Genomic DNA, 19,910 nt, shown 5'->3' on the forward strand with positions numbered 1-19,910 from the left:
AATTCTCATAAGGTAGAAAAGGTACCTCTAATAGATAGTTAAGATTCAAATACATGAATAAAACAAATTCTACAGAAAGCTTCAACAACATTCATGATTCTGGAAACACTAAGTGAGAATGGAAAATGTCTTTCAATAAAAATAAAATTGTAGGATTTCTAAAGAAAGCAATACTTCAATACGAATAGTATTAGTCCTCCATAGGGCAGGATGAACTCCTAACTGAATATTTTAGATTGAGTTTAGATGTCACCAGAAGTCTTTACTTTTCTAGCTTTGCTAGCACACTAGATTTTAATGGGCATCATCTGTTACATTCATTAGATCTTACTCACTGAAACTATACAGCACAAGTGGAAAAAGAAAAATAATGAGAAAAATTGTGACAATCATTAATATGTTCCATAATTTATCTCTCAAAATAGGGAGGCGATGAGATTGTTTGCCCACACTAAATGTCAGCTTGAAACAAATGTCTTAACACAGTAGCTTCACATATTACCGAAGTTTCAATACAACATATGCACAAAATAAGAGCTCCAAAGCAGGCAGAAAAATACCCTGTTCAATATTTCAAATTTCTTTATGTTGAAATACCTGGCAGCAGCACACTTGATGTTTAACTATCAGAAATTTGGGCTCCTGTTCTCTAAAACATATTTTGTTGCAAGTCTAAACATATGGGTAGGATACTGTTCATACAGGCTTAAACACAGAGCATGGGGAGAACTTCAAAACTTAAGAGAAAGTTCTGCATCAGTATTTTTAAATACTAATCATAAGCACTATCAATAAAAAGGAAGTTTGGAAGAACTGCTTATAAATATCAAAAGCCACAGAGAGTTTCTATTGTTTTACATGATAAGGAGTTCTGCCATTAGAAAACCAACACAGATAACTATGCAATTAAACCCTGTTTATTGGGGCAGGCCAGAAGCAAAAAGCAATTGCTATTAGACATTTAATTTCTCAGGGAATTACTTAGAAGTATGAAAAAATGCAACGCAAAAACCTATATTTCCATATACAAACAAAATGAAATGGTACATTACAGATTCAGAAATCCTACACACAATGAAAAATAGGACTTTCTTTACACAGAACACAGGAAAAAAAGGGCGGTAGAAAAAAGTATTACATGCTTTCACTTTCTTACTGAGAATGTTATAGAAAGATCTTAAGGCAAACATTCTGCAAGGAATGGTCTATAAAGTTTAAAGAAGGATAAGTGGAAGAGGACATTAGGCAAGAAATATCTCAATCAGTTTGTATTAGTCACATCTCAGGCCGGAGATCTAAAGGTGGAGTGAAATCTTGGCAGTGAGAATGACCCACATCAAGTGAGTTTTACCTGGGTTACACTAAAGCAAAGACATAATAGAAAAAACCTCACAATTTAAACACTCATTTTATAAAAAACAAACACGTGAAGAAACCCAGAGTATTAAAAAAACAAAAACCAAAAAAAACCAACACAGAAGCTTTTACAATAAGTGTATGGAATAACGTGAGATTTCAACTGATACATTTCAAAACATTAATTTTGTCACTAAGTAGGACCACTTCACCTGCATACGTTCATACTAACGCATTCCTTAAAAATGAAGCATGTTCTGCCTCATCTAAGTTATCGCAAACATGATTCAGCAGAAAATGAGTAAAGGAACTTTTCTGTTCCCAACAATTTAGTGTCAGAACATTTTCTTATGCAAAGAAAAGTTCTGTCCCCCACAAAATGAAAATGTTTAAGCGTTCAAAATTAAAGACCTAAAAATATTTCAACTGAGCATTGTTTTGATAACTATGAAGCACTAAATATAATTTTATTTTGAACTGCATTTCTTTTTTAAAAATCATCAAAATAATCTTCATATTTAAAAAATAATTCAGTGTAACTAACCTTTCTGGTACAGAGTTCAATTTCTTTAAATAAACATTTTCTTTTTCAACTAAAAAAAGATTGACAGCTTTTCATTACGTTATAAATTTGGAAAAAACCCAGCACTGAATCCCAAACAAAACCTATATCACTGAACAGAGACTATGGCAGGTGTCTCTCTCCATTCCCTGAGGGCAGGCACAGTTTACAGAGACAGCCCTGCAAATTACTGTTATGGTTATAACATTTCTCTATGTACCCATTACAAAACACCACAAAAATCAGCCAAACAACCCATGAGATTTTGATTTCCTTACCAAGAGGTCAGAAAATGTTTTGTTGTTGATGGTGGGGGGTGTTTGCGTTTTGGTTCGTTGGTGGTTTTTTGTTTGCTGTTCTTTTGTTTCTTTTGGTTTTTACATTTTTTTCTAATGCAACTACACCAGAACTAAGTAGTAAACAGACTGCTACGCAACAACAAGCAAGAAACTTCTCCCCCCCTCCAAATCAGATTTCAGAGGATTTTACATCATGTCAAAATAATTCCCTTTCTAATACCACGAAAATCCAAAAGATCGTGAGCTAGAAATGCTCAGAAGTTTGTGTATTTGAAAAGACTAACACATTTTAAAATCTCGTATAATTGTGAAGAGTAATAGCCACAAAAAGCCTAATGTCTAATTCCCAGTAATAAAACACTGCATAAATAAATAGTATGGACATCCATGCAATAATACAAAAGAAAGTAATTCAGATTTACTGAAAATCTTTTAAGGAGTACAAACCAAGAACACCTCTTCGAAATAAACAACAAATGACTAAACGCTGATGTTCCTTGGTAAAAAAATCCTGTCCTAAACTGCCTAGCAAAGGTATGTTTTTTGTTACTAACAGGGGGAAAGGAAAAACAGAACATATTCTTACTGATTACACATCTAGGTTTCATGTTACTTGCTACTATTCTTAGAAGGTAGAATGCAGAAAGGTACATAAGCTATTCGTATCAAGGCAGTGTATTGGCTCAATCAACAGGGAAAGAGCTAGCTGGTTCTGGTTTTCAAGGGAGAAATATCTAAATGAAGGATTGATATTATAGAAGAGTTGCGTATAAATGCTGGAACAGTCTTAATATGCAAAGGGTGGAGGGAGAAGGGATATCTAACGAGACATGTCAGAGGAGAAAAAGATGAAAATGTTAGTTGTACCTTAAAGAACCCTGCTTCTGGCCCACACCTGTCATAAACATTCCTGGCTTTACCTATAGCCATGATAATACCTTGCATGTTCGGGGTCAGCATGACCTGCCACAAGGGATTTAAGGTAAAAGTTTTGAATGATTAATATCTTAATGACCAAATTCAATATGCTTTTAGTCTCATGCAGGAGAAAAAGCAACAACGCATGCATACATTGAAGTGGCACATTTCAATGCAGATCCAGTGTGCACATTCTGTAAACTAGTCATGGCATGTGTATATATTTTTACTGTAACAATATATGATTAAAGGAAGCTTATAAAAAAAATAGAAGAACTATGTCAAATACAATTTAAAAGTTACATGGTCAAAACTTCCCAGGAAAGGAACATGCATCGTTCAGCATTAGTATCCATCAGAAACTGCATACTGAATGAGTGCTACCTGTGGCCACCAAATGATACAAAAAGTTTCATGTAGAAAAATCACCCAATCACACTTCATATATACTATACTAAAAACATCATAAACTACACTGCCTGTAGTTTATGTGTATTTCAGTAACAAAAGAAGGGACCCATTGCTGCAAATGCAATTGGTCCCTGAAGCATCTGCAGACTTGTTCTTAAAAATGAAATGCACAACATTTAACAAACACAAAGCCAAACATAAGACACACATCTCACAGCTATTCCCACCAGTTATATACAAACAATTTGACCTTTCTGAGCAATGTAGATGTATCTTTTCCCTTTTTTTGTTTGTAAGCAAAGAAAAACAGTCCCTCTCTCTCTGCTCAATGTATAACTGGCACAGTAACAAAAGAAGACCCCTAAACTCTCCAGAAGTTTCGCACACATAAGAATAACATTAAGGCAAAAGTGAACACACACACACAAAAAAATAAAGACAGACAATGGCATGGGGACAACGCACGGGGGAAGGAGACACACACAAAAACCCAAACAAACAAAAAGCAGGCCATTAGGTGAGGCTAAATCCTCATGTCTTTAACAGTGGAGACTACACATCTGTGAGAAGCTGAATTCAGTGTGACAAAGTCAATTAAATCATTTTATTCCCCATCCCATACTCCCAGTTACAATTGGTCACAATTACAGGGCAGAATGACCTGAAATATCCATTTGCACTAGGGAAGCAAGTGCCTCCCGTAGTCCACCAAGAAGGCCTGTTCGGACACCTCAGAACATGGGTTGCACTAACACTGCCCCCAACCAAAACAAACATGGAGTCAGCAGCGTCAAGGCAGGACAGCTGGATGACCGGGCAGTGTTGCTTGCTGCTACTAAAACAGGGCAGCAGGAAATAATGTGTCTCAGGATAACATGGGTCTTTCATGTATTCCTCAAGTAGTATCAGGTACAGGCACCACCCTGCGTCTGAACCGTGAAAAAAATAATTTTTCTAATTTTTTTCCTTAAATTTTGGAAGAGTCAGCTCCACCAGCCATATCAGTTTCAAGTTATTTCCACAGATAATTTAATCCCTGAGGTCTGAAAAGCTTAACCTTGGCAAATAAGGGATCAGACTTGAACACCAGCTTTACTAGACTGACAAGAAAGCACAAACATTAAGAACATCACTCACTACACTGTCACTTTTTAAATAAAGTTGTAGTCCACATTCTATCACCAGCATTTCAAAGGCTATCTGGCCTAATGCAAACATTCAACTTCCACAGCTAAAAAGACAAATATACCTCCAGTGTAAACGGTACCATGCAAAGCGTGCCCGATTAGAGTAGCTATTGCTTTCCTTTCATATTTCATTACAAATTAAGTCATTGTTAAGGTCACAAATTGCTAAGCATTTAGTTTTGCAAAAATCTGTTAGGTGTCATGATGTGCAAACATGCCAAAAATTCTCATCAGGCAGCACAAGAAAGCACCGAAGAGGAGTGGTGCACACAATTGCAATCAAATGTACCTCATCGTCATAACCCCCCTCCTCTGACTCAATCACAAAAGTCCCTACATCAGGAATCGCCACCTCTACAACTCGCTGGTTAGGAGCTGGTTGAGCTGGGCCATTATCAGAGCTCTGCAGAAGAAAATCATTATCAGTATGTGTGTGAGGGGGAAATAAAAAAATAATCAGAAAAAAAGACAAATTACAGTGACACGCAAACTGACAGGCTGATCAAGTAAAATTATGTGCACTGCCAAAGTTCTGAAAAAAACCTATAAATGCCACTTATGTTCTCTAACTACTCACAGTTTCTTAATTTAAGCAGTACATTTTAAAATTAAGCCTTTACTATTAAAATATTTCATTCATCCTTTATTCACGAATTACATCTTTACAGGTTAGTGTGCCAGTATTGCAGCTCTAACATCCATTACAAATTTCAGGCAGTTGTTAAAGGATGAGCCTGAGAACCATCACTTCTTTTCATACATTCCACAAAAAAATTAGTAAATACAACTGAAGTATCCGATGAGTGCATAATAAGGGATGTCAACAAGCCAAAGGCTAACATTTCCTGATGCTCTGAGAAAAAATTAAAAAGCCTCTAGCAAGTAAGATATTTGAAAGTATATTTAAAGGCGCGTTGCATTGAACAGGTTTATTTTTATCTTTTTAGAAAAGTAATTAGACAGAAAATCAGGGGAAGATTATGTTAGTCATTGAAATTCTTGCTATGTTAAAGTAAGTTTTAAACAACAACACAGACTAATCTCTGCTCATTGCATAACAGTCAGTTTACAACATTTTCAGACCTTAACCCTTGACTCTAATCTAAGCAGCGTGCCACGCTAATTGTTTTACAACTATTACAATAGTCTCATTTTATAACAAAGATTGCATAAACACATACAGTATCTATTTAAAGCCAGCATTGTATAAATACAAAGGGAGGCTGTGCAGAGGGGAGAAAAAAAGGACAAAAGGGCAGAAAATGGACACAAATGATCATGTGGTCAGGAACTTACACTCCTATCTGTTACACATTCTGATGTCGGCTTTCCTTCTTTTAAAACAGAGAAATAAAAAGTGAAGGAAAGGAATATATGCCTGCATGTCAGAATGCACATGGTGACAAAATAATTAAAAAGCATGCTGATATACTGAGAAGGAAGCCCAATTCTCCCTAAGTTAAACTTGGGTATACAAAGAAAGGCTTTTAAACATCAACAGAGTATCTTCAGATTAGCTAGAAACTGGCTTTAGATTCTAACAGCTGAAATACATTTGTTTCTAAATAAAAGCCTGCATAGTTTGTTTTTGTTTGTTTTGTTTATTTTTTTTAATTCCTGAACAGCCATCCACTTTGTTGCAGAAATATACAGTGAAAAACAAGATGACCTACGTCAGCATCATTAAGCGTATCATGATGTTCTCCACGTGGCTCCTCAACCACAGTCTTGTAAAGTCCTACGGCTGTGCAAAGTGCTGTTAGCCTAAACTAAAACACTTGATCCGTGGAAAGAAGTCAATAAGACTCCTCCACATCCCACTGGGCTGGATGCCCACAGACTCTAGAGATGCCCACAGCACTGTGCAAGACATTTTATCATGGGTTTGGTACTTTTGTAGCTACCCCTCCAGCTGGAGGTAGCTCACATTAGACAGGGCTCCCCCTAAGCTGTTTTGGATTCTGAGAACTCCAAGAAGTCAGATATGCAATAGCCTAATGCATTTGCATGCAGTTTTCCTGCTTTAATTTCAGTGCTTCTCTGCTCTCTCAACACCACAGGAGAATGGATGGAAAACATGTCAGGTCAATAAGTTGTCGCATCATTTTGAAAGTCTTCAGGAGGACTCTCCTGTTGGCCCCAAAGGTACCTGGGGCTAGAGTGCTTTTGTTTCATGGGGATTCTCAACTGAAGTTCAGAAGCATATTTTGAATTTTACATAGATCTAAACCGTTCATATCTCGAGTGGTTACTAGAGGTGCCATACTGTTCATTTTGTGTGTTCTAAACTTACAGATATGGTTCCAACACAAATGAATGTATTGACTTAAACGCACTTGCTTTTGTGGCAAATACATTGGTCATTTATCTATATACTTATAGAGAGGCAAAAAAATATTTGCTGAAAGAAAAAACCGTTAAATACTAGTTTCATTAATAACTTATGAAGTAGTTACATTTCTAATTCCTCTTAGTATTTGTTGTACGAAGTGAAAACAGTATCATCCAACACTACTTCTTAACCATATTGTTACTATATGCATCTCTCGAAACACAATAAATAATTATCAGCAAGATGTGAATTTGTATTAGAACTACAGAATACTGTTGAAAAGCCCCTTACTTTTGAAAGCTATTTTAGCACTTCCATAGGTCTTCCAAGGAAACTCAATTATAATCTTACATTCCTCAGATAAAAATCTGTTTAAATCAGTATTTTTCAGGTCTTTTACATGGAATGTCAATGTTTACTCCTCAAAAATAAATTGAACAATCTAACATTTTGAAAAGATGATGGGCACAAACATGACTGTCATTTGAAGAACATGCTGTGCTCTCAACAAGTACATTAAACACATAGAAGACATCTACCTTAGTATTTTTCCTTTACTACCCCTACTACTGTAGTAAACACTTTCTGGATGGACTTGAGTGCCGGGCAGTCCTTGAAGAAACACCAATTTTCAGTACAAATTTCCGCACATACCCCTTTTTATCAGCTATCATACTGCTTCCATTTGCAAAATAAAAGCAAAAGAAGTATTTCAAGCTTTAAAACATCCTCACCGAATCCATTATAGCTTCCGGACCTCTATCTTCTTGTTCAGCTAAAGCTTTATTGATTGCTTGTACGGAATCTTCTTTTAAGTGCTTTGAAAGATCAGTTCTTGATGGCTGTTCTAAATATTCTGGTTCTCCTGCTTGAACTTGGTGACAGAAATAAAACAACAATTTTATGTGTTAACATGAGCATGAATTCTGAATTGATTGATTAGTTTTATTGAGATCACTGTCTCACAGATAAGGCAACCCACACAGAAAAAGTAAGGTAGGTCACACCATTCACAAATAAAACTTTTCACTAGTCTGTGTCTCAAGTCACTTTGAACATTTTCATATAAATGGACCCATGATTTTATATTAGGAACAACAGACCTGTCCTGTCTATAGACCCATTAAGGCTCTTGAGTAAAGGGTGTTCAACAATCATGTAGTGGGTGACTGAGAATAAAGATGACATTCTACTTCGACTTTGTGGCATACAGACCCAATATATGGAATGACCTACAGCCACTTCAGTGCCAGATGTATTTTTACTTCACAAAATAACCAACACATCATATTCTTCTGACTTAAGGGAAATCTCAAAGTCTCCCCCCACTAGAAGGCAATAAAATTGATTAGCATAAATACTGTTTTATATTCCTTACATGATGAAAGCAACTTTTGGTAGACAAATAAAACTTTAATTTAGTACTTTCTATTGCTAACAGAAGAACTAAAAGCAGTCTCAAAGTCTTTATAAAACATATAGAGGATGAAGTCACTCTCCATTAAGTTTGTGAAAGAGAAGTGTCATTAAATCACTGCATTTTTTACATTCAGTTTGTAGCCATAGATAGTTATGAGACACATATGCTCAGTCTTAATGACTCAAATACAAGGAGAACACCCGGACAGCGATCTCACTACACAAATCCATCATGTCACTTTTCACATAATGTACATACAGCCTTCTGCAATGGAGCAAAAGGCAAATGTAAGCTAAAACCTGACAGGTTTTTCCATGTCAAAGCAGGCATATGTTCTGTAGTCAGATGGCCAATGGTTTTTATTAGCTAAGTTCCTAACACCATTGGCATCACTGTTGCTGCTAAGAGCCTTTTCCACAGTTTTAACACCCTTGTTTTTACATATTAATTCTAAGTAATTTCTTAAGTGGGCCTTACTATTACTAATTCTGTTCAATACATCACACTATATAATTTTTTTTCATTTTAGATCTAAATTCTGTCCTAATTTAAAACGAGAAGGTAGGTCTCCTAATCAATAACTCTGAATAGAACAATATACATCACTTATGGACTAATAAATTCTCAAAACAGAGCGCTGAGACCTGTTAATAATTACCAATCTTAAGAGGCAAAACTTTCCAAGGAAATAAAATTAATTTAGTAAAAGCTAAGCATGACTATGAGGGAAAAGGCAGAAGAACAAACAAATATTTTTCTTCTTTAAATAAAAACTGAAATGAAAAAATCCCAACAGACTAAACTTCAGGTGCAGAAGGTGCAACTAAATAGTTATAAATCACAGTAACACAAATTCACTTTTTCTTCCTTTCTTAAACTGCAAAACAACATATACAAAATCCAGGGATTTTTGGTTCTACTCCTTTTATAAAACCCAGTGATTTTTGGTTCTACTTTAACAAAGAGGTAGAAGCAGCCAACCTGGAGCAGGTGAGGGTGCTGGTGCCCTAGGTATCTGAGATAACAACTTCTCCTGCTGTGCTTTCTGAGCGAGTTCTGCATCCCATTCTTCAAGCTCTTTTTCAAAACGTTTATTGTCTTCCTTGACGTAATCCCTTAGATCAGAAGGTAGCGTGTCCATTCCAACAAGGATCTGTCCCGTTTCTTTGTTAAACTCCTCTGCAGTAACACAAAATAAACATTTCAGAAAAAGAAAGAATAGGGGAACACAAAGTATGTTTAGCAAATTTCCTCATATGAATTACTGGAAACATAGAGTTTTGGGGTTTTGGTGCCGTACTGTATTACTCTTAACAAGTTTTATTATCTGTCAGGCACTCTCTGCTACTGAGATGCATTGCTACTGCTCTTAAGATCTTTGGGTTATATATTCTTGGGTACCATCAAATCATTGCCATTTTGAAAGATAAGCCTTTTGGGCTATGAGCTCCCTATGATTCAGAAAACAAAGTCACAAGAAACCCACCAGAGCTTGATTGCATTACTGCCACATGGGCCTGGACACAACTCAAGTTACCAGCAGAAAAGGGGAAGGAGAGTGGGACTACAGGGATTTGGAAAGTCAACTGATAAGAACAGCAGCTACATGAAGTAACCTTGAGAATGGTCTCTGCAAGACTGAAAGAAAGCTGCCAGATGTTTATTTCTCCATTTCAAGAGTACCCCAGCTCCTGGGGGACAAACCAGCTCTAATTGTTCCCCAGCAAGCAGACCTCAGACTTAATTAACAGAGTAGCACAGCCACCTTAGAGGGCCCATAAACCCTATGGCTGCTAGTCCACTCCTGAGGTAGCAATCTAGAAATGTCAACGTTCATATCAGTTCTCATTTGAAAACTGAGCAAATGCACATTCTAGATTTCTGCCCTATGAAAAGACAAGAACATGAAAATATTCCACCATCTGTTATTGAATCTCTGGACATCTGCAGTCAGCTCCTTAGCCGACAGTATCGGGCCCCACAAAACTCACGCTAAGGGATTTCTTCACTCTCTCCAAACCCTTCTGTACAAGCCTTACAATTACAAACTACCACCACATGACCTAAAAAAATCTTCCCAATCCACTTGTTACTTTGGGTTAACATGTGGTTGGTAACACGTCCTGGTTTTGGCTGGGACAGAGTTAATTTCCTTCCCAGTAGCTGGTGTTGTGTTGTCTTTTGGATTTAGTATGAGAACAATTATGATAACACATTGACATTTCAGTTGCTGCTGAGCAGTCAAACTGGCCTGCAAATGAGACAGCAGGAAATGCACAAAAGGCTGGGAGGGGACACAGCTGGGACAGCTGACCCCAACTGACCAAAGGGATATTCCATACGGTATAATGTCATGCTCAGCAAATAAATCTGGTGACCACTGCTCAGGGACTGGCTGATTGGTTGATAGGTGGTGAGCAATTACACTGTGAAACATTTGTTTTATATACATTATTATTATTATTATTTTCCCTTTCCGTCCTATTAAACTGTCTTTATCTTAACCCACGAGGTCTACCTTTATTTTTCTGATTCTCTCCCCCACCCCAGGGAGGTGAGCGAATGGCTCTGTGTGCTGTTTAGCTACCTACCAGGTTAAACTACAACACAGGGCTAACTGATTTGCATTTCTATATACTGCATAAAGCTTCAAGTTTCCACCCTCCAGTAAAGTTCATCAGAGTTCTGAAGCTTAGAAAAAAATAAACCTGCATGAGGATTTTAATGTCAAGAGGGTCATTTATGTATTGATATATTTCTGTTCTAATCGTCAGTGAGATAACATCTTCATAATTCTGAACATGTGATCACCTAGCTAACATGTTTACAAATTAGCAAACTTGGTTTATTTTGCTCTCTTGATAATGCTGGAACACAGGCATTATCTTTGCTAACTTAAAAGTAAAGAGCAATTGTTCCGCCCATAAAAACAATGCGAGTAACAGTTGTGGGCATAAATACAAATTTCAATAATTATTAAAATCACTTCAAAAACCTGGAAATCCGTCTGAAAGAAGCTTGCAATATATTCAGCTATTCTATATCATGCAGAAAACATATCCATAACATTACCTTGTATCAAGTATTGTTCCTTATCGTTGATATACATTAAACAATATGCACTGGCATTCCTGTAACCACCAAAAGAATCCCGTTCCAACTCTTCCCAAGTTGACTTTGTCACAGAAATATCATTGTATTTCATCCATCTCTTTTGGTGGTGGTCATAAATATATGCCCAATAGTGTCCTGCATTAGCTTGACCTTCATGAACTAGCACAGCATGCAACCTATAAGGAACCTTGAAAAAAAAAGGAAAAAGAAAGAAAAAGAAAAAGAGATCAAACTCTCCTTGCCAGTTAAATGGGATCAAAACATGACACAGAGGAAAACCAAAAAGGTAAAACTAGCAACCCTCTAAGCAAAAGGACTTTGAGCTACTTTACTTACCACTACTACTTGCAAGACATCTTATAAACATTAGTGAGTTCACAGCATAAATATCTACTCTGCTGTCTTCACTGTCAGGCAATCCTATTTTCTTAATTCCTTAATATTCCTATTTTCTTTGTATCTATTAAAAAACCCTCTAATATGCCAGCTCTATGTGCCAGTAAGAGAGTTCATTTAAGGGAATATCTGGGAGTTGAACACTTCCATTACACAAAGGTAAAATTCTTACAGTAGAATAGGAATGCAACTGTTTTCCAGTATTTAAACATATCAATAAAAGCATTGCTAAGAGAAGAATGGAACACATGAAGGCAGAGGAGGAAGATACCAGTTTCTAGGATCAATGTGAAAAGTGCTCCGGATTACATGTGTTCACTGAGAAGAAGAATGGGAAACTTAGTTTCTACAGTAGTAGCTGGAAATCTGAAGGAGAGAGCAGCAGAATGAACGACTGCTTCCTCACTTAAAAGTCTTTCAAAAGCATCTTAGTGATGGGCTCATTTTAACCTGCTGAAACAGCACATGCAACATACAAGGGAAAACTGATCTTCCCTGCTATGCACAGTATGCCTGAATGACAGCAGCTTAGCCAGGATGAAAAACCTGAAATGGTATTTCGCTGGTGTCACAATCCGGACTATAGATACATGGTCTATATAACATACAGTGTACTACGTTATTTGTTGCAAATATCATTTGAGCACCACAATAGTCAGTAACCATAAATACATATGTAACTATGATTTGAGAAACCCCTTGAAGTTATTTTTAACCTGATCATTCTCTTCCAGGCTATATGCGAGTGCTGGAGATCTTACAGTCCCTCTTGAACTGTAAAGCTGACTGACTGCACAGCAGCTAGAATCAAAGTCTGTCATCCCAGATGCCAAAACACTCTGTAAATCTCCCAAAGACAAGATATATACACAGAAGAAACCCTAGCAAGTCCTTAAATCTGAATGCCCTTGGGTTTTTAACATGTTACCAAACCGGTGTGAAAGCCTTCTTAAAATCATTGCAAGTCCATGCATATGCACATAAATATATGCAGATCCTGATTTAAAAAGAAGTAAGTAAAGTCTCTTTAGACTTTGACAATAAAATTTCCTCACTCTAAATTGGAGCACGGAAATCCCAGGTGAATTTAAATCATTTTACTTAAAACCATGGTAACTGGGTCAGCTTGAGCGCCCTTCCCCCAGCTCTGGAGGGCTGGCTGTCAGTTGTCCACGTTGAGCTTCCAGGAAAGTTCCCCATAGAGGTCTGTGACTGGGTGACAGGCAAGTTCAGCGCCGACAGGCATCTCTTGCAATGAGCTCTTATATCAACAGTAATTAACAGTACAGGGTAACACAACAAATTGTTGGCATTAAGCTTCTTAGCTTACGCTTACTACTCATGAAACAGAAATGGAGGTTCACCACTCTCATCACATGCAGCTACAGAACACACATATTAAAGCAGATACATCAAAGACAAATTCCCACAGGAAAAACTGGTGTGTTTCATTTTCTCACAGCAAGTTCATGGAAGGAGGGAAATAATTACATAAGCAGCTGATGAAATCTATTCATTCTGGAGAACAAGACAAAATAAGAATTTAAGCGATATACTTGATATGACAATTTGACAAGGGTTTTATAGACAACTGTAGTTTCTTTAGAATCAAAGAGAACACAAGGAGAAGATGAAGAGCTTCTTAAGTAGCTCATACAAACATCAGTAAGTATCCTGCAATCCTAGTATCCTATAATATGTTTTCCTTAAAAAGTCTAGTTTTATATGCCCAGACCGTATTGACTCACAAGAGAAAAGCTTTCAGTCTTCCAATTGTACCACTCAGAGGAAAAGATCAATACTGCTCCCAGAGAATAGGCAATACTGAGCTACCCAGTTACCCTGGCGCAGAAGTAGGCAGGGGAAAGCAGACAGCTGTATGCAGCGGCCTCCTTCCTATTATGCCAAAACACCCACAGGGACAAAACCAGCGGAGCTGTAGAAGGGCAGCCTTCACTTCCAGCCTCTGATTTGAGATGGGTTTGGCACCTACTTGTTACGTACCTACCACTTAACACACACCACTATTTTCAGGCGTGGCACAGGAACCTGCTCTACAAATCTATACTATATATCATCTTCATCCTCCTCTCTGAAATTATGTTTCAACACACACACAAAAATCCCAAACCCACCCACCCACAAATATTTAGCCTATATAATATAATCTATACTAGGACAAAGTGTTTTACTAATTCATCTCCTTTTTCCATTATAATCATTGCTGACTAATATCTTTGCCATGCAGAGGTATTTCTTCCTATTAACACAAAAGGCAACAAAGGTAGGTTATTTGGATGCAAGATCACCAAATTACTTCATTTTACTGTCAGACGACATGCAGCCTGTAGCCTTCCTGTTGTAACACAAGTATTGAGGAAAAATATGTCTACAAGTAGCAAGCTTAAATAAAGCCATCTAGGCAAGTCTGCCTGAAATCCTTAACATCAGAGTTCAGCTGCCAGGAACTCTTACAAGCCATGTACAAAATGAAAATGTACCTCAAGGAAAACTATTAGCTGAACAGATCTTACGTGGAAGGAAAATAGATCTTTTTACTAACAGAAAGTAACAAAGGAAGTAAACTTTAACCTTAAAACCTGTCAAAGTGAGTGAACATGAGTATGTGAACATAACAAATACCAGAGAAGCCACAACTCTGCAGTAAAGCATTCTAAAAATGCTGTTCAGATTACAGAGCATGCGAATCTCCCTAAAAGGCAGCTTATACTAACAGTGAAGGTTGTGACTGATACTATATCTAGACAGTTTTAAGAAATGCAACAAAAAAAACAGAACAACAACAAAAAAAACCCACTGGCATTATTAACTACAAATTAAAATCGCAAGCCTTGAATTCCCTAGTATAGAAGCTGCAATACACAATGGCAATAAGCGTTGAAGTATAAACATAATAGTTTATTGTGTGTAATGCTCTGTCACCTTAAAGTCATAAGGCTACCTAGCAACGTGGTCAAACTGGAGTGAGAAAATTTTATTGCATTATACAAAAACAGAAGTTCTGCATTCAAGTAAAAAAAGTGGAGCGGTGATAGAACATACTTGGGTTTTTCCTCACAAAGTTGCTTAAACTTAACTATGTCATATGATATACCTGTCTCATGGCACCTGCAAAATACTGTAATGCTGTCTTTCACCTGATTGTGCACAATTAAAAGGTCTGCAAATTCCATTACGACTTTCCACTGCAGTTTCTCAAACCATTACATATAATTGTTATATACTTGCTCTATTTTCAAGTATCTAAGAACTTCAATAAAAGTGACAAAAGGATCTATTTTGAATTATTTCATGCAGAAATTGTACTTACTTGAACCATTGTTTTGTCAGAGTACATCAATTCAATTGTCCGATGTATTCTAGATATACTTTCTTGTAAATCTAAAACAAACAAACAAAAAAAAGCAGCTCTCCCATGAACCTGCATAATTGCGCATGGCTACATCTTTATTTTTTCTCATTAAAGGCTCAAACAAGGATACATTTCACATTTGGTGCATCAGTCTATCGACCTTATGCCAAATGTTAAACCTGCTTGGATGATAAAGCAGAGAGTGATTCGTGACATGTCACTGCTCATTTTCTACAGTTCAACCAAGCCCATTCCTGCTGGCGTAACTGCTTCCCTTGTTTCCCTCAGAGCAACAAAACAGATCATAAGCTCTACCCACTCCAAAAAGCCTTTGCTCAGAAACCTGCAGAATTTTCCCTCACAGAAGGGGCCACTCTACCCTAACTCCCACATAGAGCACAAAGTCACAGCCTGAGCTCAGCCACTATCACACTGACAGCTCAAACACATTTGCAGATGTTCTTTGGTGTGGATCCCACCTCTCTTTCACTCTACTCCCTGCAACACCACACACACACACACTTGCACTGAAACACCTGTGTACGCTACACTCAATGCCCAGTTTGCATCTTCAGTATACACAGAATCATAGAATCATTTTGGTTGGAAGAGATCATTAAGATCATAGAGTCCAACCATATCCTAACTCAAGCACTAAACTGTATCTCTAAGAACCTTGTCTAAATGCCTTTTAAACCCCTCCAGGGATGGTGACTCCACCACTTCCCTGGGCAGCCTGTTTCAATGCCTGACAATCCTTTCTGTGAATAATTTTTTCCTAATATCCAATCTAAACCTCCCCTGGTGCAACTTGAGGCCATTTCGTCTTGTCCTACCACTTGTTACTTGGGAGAAGAGACCAACAGCCTCCATGCTACAACCTCCTTTCAGGTAGCTGCAGACAGCGATAAGGTCTCCCCTCAGCCTCCTTTTCTCCAGGCTAAACAGCCCCAGTTCCCTCAGCTGTTCCTCATCAGACTCGTGCTCCAGGCCGCTCACCAGCTTCGTCGCCTCCCCCGTACTCTCTCTAGTACACCTCAGTGTCTTTCTTGTATTGAGCGACCCAAAACTGAACACAGGATTTGAGATGGGGCCTCATCAGTGCCAAGTACAGGGGGACAATCACTTCCCTGGTCCTCCAGTCTACTACAATCCCTGACTTCCCTTCCTATGTGCTAGAGATAAGCTTAGAAGTACAAAAAAAGCAAGTCAACACACACATGGACATTAAGGCAGATTCTCACTTCCACAAATCTTTTCTGACAGCAAATGCATTCCTCAGCTTGTGGCATTACCTCTAGTGTCATTCTCTACTTCAGTCCTCCAGCGATGTAAACAGCCTTCTAGGACAGACAGCTCTTCCTCAGTGATGTGCCTTGGTGCCGGATGCATTGGCAGGTCAGGAGGGATTCGTGATTGTGTGAACGGTTTATGTATTACTGATCTTTGTACAGGAGATGTGCTTGGAACATCTGAAGATGAGGGCCCCTGCTGCTCTATTGTGCTGCATTCATTCAAAACATGAAATAGAAAAACTGAATCATCATGTATACGAACTAAAAGCTACACCATAAAAATAAGCTTTTCATCTGAAAACAGGAATTTTAAAGGTAATAATTTCCTTCAGTGCAATCGAGGAAACATACCTAAAATATCAATACAGAATTAGTATATATGTTCTGAAAACTTTGTGGTGTACTACAGGCTAGCACAATAACAGCTCTGGCTGCTGTTACCAAAGATTAAGAAATTGGATCAGTCAAGCTACAGTTTGCTTGACTTAAAATGCTGTTCAACATTTTCAAATAATGTCATACAAGTAATCACTGTGGTTTGAAACATTTACTGCCAAACTGCAGAGAGAAAAATCACGGCAGCTTGCCAAACCAATAAACACAAATTCTCTGTTTAGTAACTCCTTCAGGTGTCTTATGCCTAGCAGACTTTCTTTTCCAATCCCCTACATACAAGTTATGTCAACTGACCAGCAACAATGAAGGGACCTCTGACATTTACAGCACATGGAAAATTTAGCACCAAACCACCTAAACTTGTTCCAAACAAGTCTTCTAATTCAAACTGCAAAGCAGCCAGCTTAGAAGAATTTTACAAGATCAGCAGAATGTTAAAAATTAATACCTGTTAAGATTTTTCTCTTCCTATGAAGAAGACCACCTATATGTAATCATATGCATAACAGGAATCTGAAGATCTTTCTAGCAAGCCACTGACTTTTTACTTTGTGTACAGCATTATGATATTGCCTAAGGAACCTGGACTCTTCAGTAGTTTAGAAAGTACTAAGAACATTAAAACCTGACAACATGACTCCACCTAACATGCTGTTGTGTTGTTATAGATTGAAAAGAACCGTCATAATGCTTATATTTTTACAGAACATCCTTCCTATATAGAGTTTGAACAAAGTACACTACTTTTGAGACCGTATTTCATCCAAGCAACGGTAGCTTGTACAAGTTTTTCTTCTCTTATTAATCATCATGATTTCTGCTGGCATTGTATCAGGAAGGCATCTGAAATCTTTTAAAGGCTCCATAGATTTATTTACTTCACTTCTCTGTACTACAAAGTTAACCATCTTGACTGAACCAGAACCTTGAACCCTACTTTCCAAATGCAATATAAAAAGCTCTGTTGGAAACTAGCCAAGTCCTATCCTAAATTATGCTCTATTAACTGTTGAGAATAGTTACTAGCTTTGATAATGAGAAAGGTCCAATAATGTTGGTTTTATCCCCGATACTCTGATTAGTCTGTATGTAAGAAGGCAGACTGTCCCTGACAAACTTGGTGACAAGTGTAAGCTGCAAAGCAGACACAGAGCTTAACTCCCAGGCTAAAGTTCACAGATAAATGGTACACCAGAAACCTTGAAGCTCTGCAGCACATACACACTGTCTAAATTCAGATTCTTGAAGAATACACTCGGGAAGTGGTGACCTCACCAGATACTGTGTCTATTTGGAATTGTAGTTTGTTTGAAAGTGGTAATTCTCCACCTAAAGACCTTTTTATAAGCACATGAGAAAAACCCAGATTATAACATTTTAGTTTATTTATTTAAATCTGTCATGCTGAAAAATACTCCTAGGAAGAGAGCAGAAACCTTACGCTAGACCCCTTAGGAGATGCCTCACTGTATGAACCTGGCAAACGAAGCAGTTAAACCTCCTCCTGTCTCTGTCAGCGGCCGGATTTGTGCTGAAGGGATGACCGGCCTCTCACCTTGGGAAAGTGGGCTCAGTCCTTACCTGGGGGAGGTCTGGGCCGGCAGCGTGCCGCTGGCAGGGGCACTAGCACCCAGGTCATCGACGGGAGACGTGCACACTGGCTTGCTAGAGGCGAACTCCAAGGCGTACTGCAGGACATCTACCAAGGGGAATCGTTTAGGACCAGAACCATAGCTTAAATATCTGTTAACCATAAAACATATTAATGCCATGACTCACATATACAAAAACAAAACAAAACAAAAAAAGAAAACAGAAAAGAAGGACTTTTTTTCTGGTTGACTGCAATTAAATAAAGCATTTCCTAGGACACTTCATGCACCAGAACTACCGCGCTTTACAGTTTCCAGGAAAAACGGTAAAAGAAAAGAGATACAGCAAGCAAATTTAGAGCAAATAACTACACACAAAGTGCATAGTTTAAAGGAAATATTCGACATAGCTCATAATATAATTTGCATCTACACTGAGAATAGTTATCTATAGTACCGTTCTAATCTCTGCTGTAAAACTGTGAGGTATTCTTTGAGTCTCTTGATTTCATCCCGTTTAATTCTCGTTATTTCTCTGTTTTTGTGCATATACCTGTAAAACATGAAAGTCAGAAAGAGATGTCAGCCCATAGCATTCCAACACTGAAACTGAGGTCTGTACCCATCAGCCATGCTGCCTAGTGCTAATAAAAACTAAGTCTCTAGAACCTTGTTTTACCTACAACACTCTAAGCAGTAAATAGAACTGAGAAGAAAAGGATAACCCCATTTAGTCTCCCCTTCCACTTCTTCCAGAAGATGCTTTATCCCCAGTGTCAAAAGCTCTGTTCTCACCATGGGTATGTCTTATAAATGTACATAAACACACACTAGAAAGCTGGTTTAAAGTGGTTTAAGAAGCAACCACACAGCAATATTCCTGTTTCATTCTTTAGTCTCACAAATTACATCCTGCATCTACCTGAAAGCCAGGTGTTTCACCTCTACATATAAACAGCATGCCACGATGTTTAGAATCCTCTTCAATCCATGCAGTCTATCTGGAACACCATTAAACACTTAACTACTCACCCTCTTTCTCAAATGGACACAAACAGTGTGATTTTTTCAGGGTGTTTTGCCTGTGTACGCAACTACCTAGCAATAAAGCCTGAAGTATAAGCACATTTTGGCACAAAGTAGCAGTAGGTCTCAAACTGTTACCTCTGTGTATTTTCTGAAACAGGTGAAACCCATGAAAATTATAACTAGTCCAGCTAGAACAGAAATTTGCTGTCATTTAAGTGAGTATAAGATGC

General features: G+C 37.8%; 1 protein-coding gene across 18 annotated transcripts in view; it reads right to left on the bottom strand.

Moving 5' to 3' along the window:
• USP25 (ubiquitin specific peptidase 25) overlaps nt 1-19,910 on the bottom strand; it is a 396,463-nt gene that overhangs the window by 308,001 nt on the left and 68,552 nt on the right. For 16 of the 18 annotated variants that reach the window (XM_065063673.1, XM_065063681.1, XM_065063738.1 and 13 more), the window contains 9 exons: nt 19,109-19,204; nt 18,641-18,802; nt 16,664-16,872; nt 15,327-15,397; nt 11,558-11,786; nt 9,467-9,664; nt 7,800-7,939; nt 5,023-5,136; nt 3,085-3,180 (listed from right to left, as the gene is read on the bottom strand). In XM_065063673.1, the coding sequence (XP_064919745.1) occupies nt 3,085-3,180; nt 5,023-5,136; nt 7,800-7,939; nt 9,467-9,664; nt 11,558-11,786; nt 15,327-15,397; nt 16,664-16,872; nt 18,641-18,802; nt 19,109-19,204 (1,315 nt within the window). The remainder of the gene's footprint in view (nt 1-3,084; nt 3,181-5,022; nt 5,137-7,799; nt 7,940-9,466; nt 9,665-11,557; nt 11,787-15,326; nt 15,398-16,663; nt 16,873-18,640; nt 18,803-19,108; nt 19,205-19,910) is intronic. The other 2 variants (XM_065063760.1, XM_065063795.1) reach the window with 1 other exon arrangement.

Source organism: Columba livia, chromosome 1 (assembly GCF_036013475.1).
Source record: "Columba livia isolate bColLiv1 breed racing homer chromosome 1, bColLiv1.pat.W.v2, whole genome shotgun sequence".
Lineage (NCBI taxonomy): Eukaryota > Metazoa > Chordata > Aves > Columbiformes > Columbidae > Columba > Columba livia.